Source organism: Cupressus sempervirens, chromosome 11 (genome assembly GCF_028749045.1).
Source record: "Cupressus sempervirens isolate cs-2001-9-10 chromosome 11, ASM2874904v1, whole genome shotgun sequence".
Lineage (NCBI taxonomy): Eukaryota > Viridiplantae > Streptophyta > Pinopsida > Cupressales > Cupressaceae > Cupressus > Cupressus sempervirens.
The window spans coordinates 620,890,006-620,893,237 of record NC_143128.1 but is presented as its reverse complement, the minus strand read 5'-3'; the positions used below and the strand labels follow the sequence as shown (position 1 = coordinate 620,893,237).

The 3,232-nt window shown below is 36.1% G+C and overlaps 1 protein-coding gene across 1 annotated transcript; it reads left to right on the top strand.

Annotated features, from left to right (window-relative positions):
* Nucleotides 1–464: 464 nt before the first annotated feature.
* On the top strand, nt 465–1,691 carry LOC149531227 (polcalcin Jun o 2-like). The gene has a single exon (XM_089809023.1). The coding sequence runs from the start codon at nt 698–700 to the stop codon at nt 1,334–1,336; it is 639 nt and encodes a 212-aa protein (XP_089665149.1). The 5' UTR covers nt 465–697; the 3' UTR covers nt 1,337–1,691.
* Nucleotides 1,692–3,232: the final 1,541 nt, after the last annotated feature.

Genomic DNA, 3,232 nt, shown 5'->3' with positions numbered 1-3,232 from the left:
TTCAAGAGATAAAAAACATCATGTATTTTTTTGAAAATTTCATGAGTTTTATTTTGATGATCTGCATACAACGAAAAAAAAATTTAAAAAAATTTACTGTATTTTCGTGACTTTGTTTTGTCTTAGACGCTTTTTTTGTGAAAGATTAGCCTGTCCCATATGTATGGTGTTAGGTAGGAATCCACGTTAATATTGTTTGCTTCAAATACAAAACTTCCACGAAGTTGGGAACCGCTTAGCTTCCCCCAGTCGTCGGGAAAATCCTCATTTTTGGATTAACTTGAAAAAGTCGGGAAGTTTCTGTTCTCGGAAATTTCGTACGGCCTGCACTTTTTGAAGCTTTCTTTTTATATTTCTTATGCAATTTGCAAAGAAAGGGAAGTTGTACACATCTTTCCCTCTCTGCTCACTCGTTTTTGGCGGTTCTTCCAATCGGTTTACGCGCTAATCCGCTCTATAAATAAATAAATTTGTTGAGATTGTTCAATTTACAGCATCCTCCAGACGTTGAGTAGCCAGAAAGATCTTGCTGCGTCGGAGAAAGCGAAGAATCGGAGCATTTTAGTATAGAATTTCTTAACCTTTTTGGCTTTACAGAGCTACAACCCTAGTTTCAGAAGTATTTATTGTGAAATCCGCTTTCCTTGCTTAGCACAACTCAAAGCATTCATTTTTTTTTCCCTCTGGTTTGTTATTAATGGGATTTCCCTGGTTTTCTAATCGCAAAAATGCGCCGACTGAATCTCCCGGACGGCAATCAGAGAGCACTGCCATTTTCTCCTCCAAAACTTGGCCGCGAAAATCTTCGTCGCCTAAGAAAATTTCAGGCCGTAAAGAAGGGCGAAGTTCGAGTAGCAGCGATTGTATTGTGAGCATTTCTATTCCGTTGCCGAGCGGCGAAGAGCTTCAGAGTGTTTTCAATAAATTTGACGCCGACGGTGACGGCAAAATATCTCCGTCGGAGCTCGGTCACGTCATGCGGTCTCTCGGGAACGATGCAACAGAGGATGAGGTGCAGATGATGATGGCAGAGGCTGACTCGGACGGAGATGGCTACGTGGACTTGTCTGAATTTGTTGCGCTCAATACACGTGGCGTAGACAGCGCTGCGAGCCTGCGGGATCTTAAGGATGCCTTCAACATGTTCGACATCGACGGCAATGGTTCCATCTCTGCCGATGAACTCCACAGAGTTTTAATGAAGCTGGGAGAGGCTTCCAGCTTGGACGAATGTCATCACATGATTCGAGGGGTGGATGCTGACGGGGACGGCCAGGTCAGCTTCGACGAATTCTTTACCATGATGTCAAGTCCCGTTGCAGTGCAGGATGCTTAACTCCGATCTCCGTCTGTTGACGGGCTATTTAGCATATCGGTTGTTTGAAATTTAGGCAGAGAAAAGATGAAGCAAATTTGCAGGCATGGCATTTTATTCGGTCGTTAATAGGTAGCGGTTGCATCATTATTAATGGATTCTTTATTCTGGATCACTGAATACATTGAATAATCTGTACAAAGCTAAAATGGCAATGTGCTTGGATTGTATACAATTTTAATTTAATTTAAGCGGCTAAAGATTCAATTCCAGAGGACGCCTCTGCGAAATAATATGTTCCATACTTGTAAAAAGCCTTGTGTAACTAAAATGGAGGCTGGAGAAATATATTTGATGGTGTTAATATTGATAAAAAGTTTGTCTTGTTGATTTTATTTTGTAGATCTGCACTTCTCTTCTCGTTTCTGCTGGAAGACAATGGAGTGTTTGATTGTCTCCTATAAATGATGCTAAATTCTAAAGAATCGATTTAAGAAAAGTTTGGAGAATCATAAGTCGTTGTTTCCTGTGAGTAATTAGAAATCCGGGACAGCTGGGCATGGAAATCAAAGAAAAGTAGCAATGAATACTTTATTGTTTGGGGCCTTCATTTTCATTGAGAGCAAGTCTTCTTAAGGAAGCTTTCTATATGTTTATTGTTGTTATTGTTAAATTCATAACCAGTTTATTAATGCAACTGCTTCATTGTCTCGTAGAATACATCACCTCTGGCATAAATCAAGAGTATTCTCCTCGTATCACTTTTACTCTTCCCTCAAAACCAAGAAAATCACAAGCCATGATGGGATTGTGAAATGTTTGCATGTCTTCCAACAACCTCCTTCAATTAAAGTTTGTGAACTATTTGATTTCTAAATAAAACTTTCTAAGTCTATTAGAAGACAACTAAAACCATGATTTTTTTTCTATATTTGTTTAATTTCTTTTGAATACACCAATTTAAATGAAAAAGAGAGGAGACGCATGTTGAAGTACAAAGTTTATTACTTTAGTATTGTCTTTTTACAATTTATCATTACAGTACTATTTTTGTTCAAAAAATTATTTGAAGGATCACAAGAGAATTGGAGAATCTATCATCTAAATAAATAGATAAATTACAAAAATATAAAGCAATTGAAGTGTTTGTTTTATAGGTTGGGTCTATAAAATCATTTTGATTTCCTTACATTTATTTTATTACTTTATTGTCTTATATACATCTAGAATATCTTAAAATTACATACATAGGTATCTTCTTAGATGGTTAACTATTGCTTATCCATATATGCAAATCTATAAGGATAATGTAAAAACAAAAATTCTAGATTGACATATTCAAAGTAAAAAATTATACTAGCATGCCCTTTAAATGAGAAGAAATGGGTCCTAGTAACAGAGTGGTATTAGATATTATGTGCAATCTAAAAATACCTTTGAAGTTAAAAAGAGAGGGTAACCCCATTGTCTAGTAGGATAGGATAAAACTTGGAAGTGATTGTATTGAAATCCTTACAAGATAAGGAGCACATGTGCCTCTAAAAGGAATAGAGGAGATTAATGTAAAATGTTGCATGGTGAATGTTGTAGTAAGTCTTATACAGTAGATAATTTTTCTTCCTTAAAAAGAAGAACTCTTAAGATGTCAAAATTTTGAATTCTCACTTGAGTGGAATGCAAAAGGGAATTAGAATGTACGGATTTAGAAAAAATTATTTTGTCACAATTACAAAGTTGAACTATGCAATTTTCATGTACATGATCTAAGAATATTGTTCAATAAAGATTCAGAATTAGACCACTATGAAGCTAGATAAGTTAAGTGAGTGACATGACATGACAATGATAGAGCAAGAGAACCTCTAATGCGAGATGTTGTAACTTAATATTAGTTGTCATCACAAACGTACTCAATAG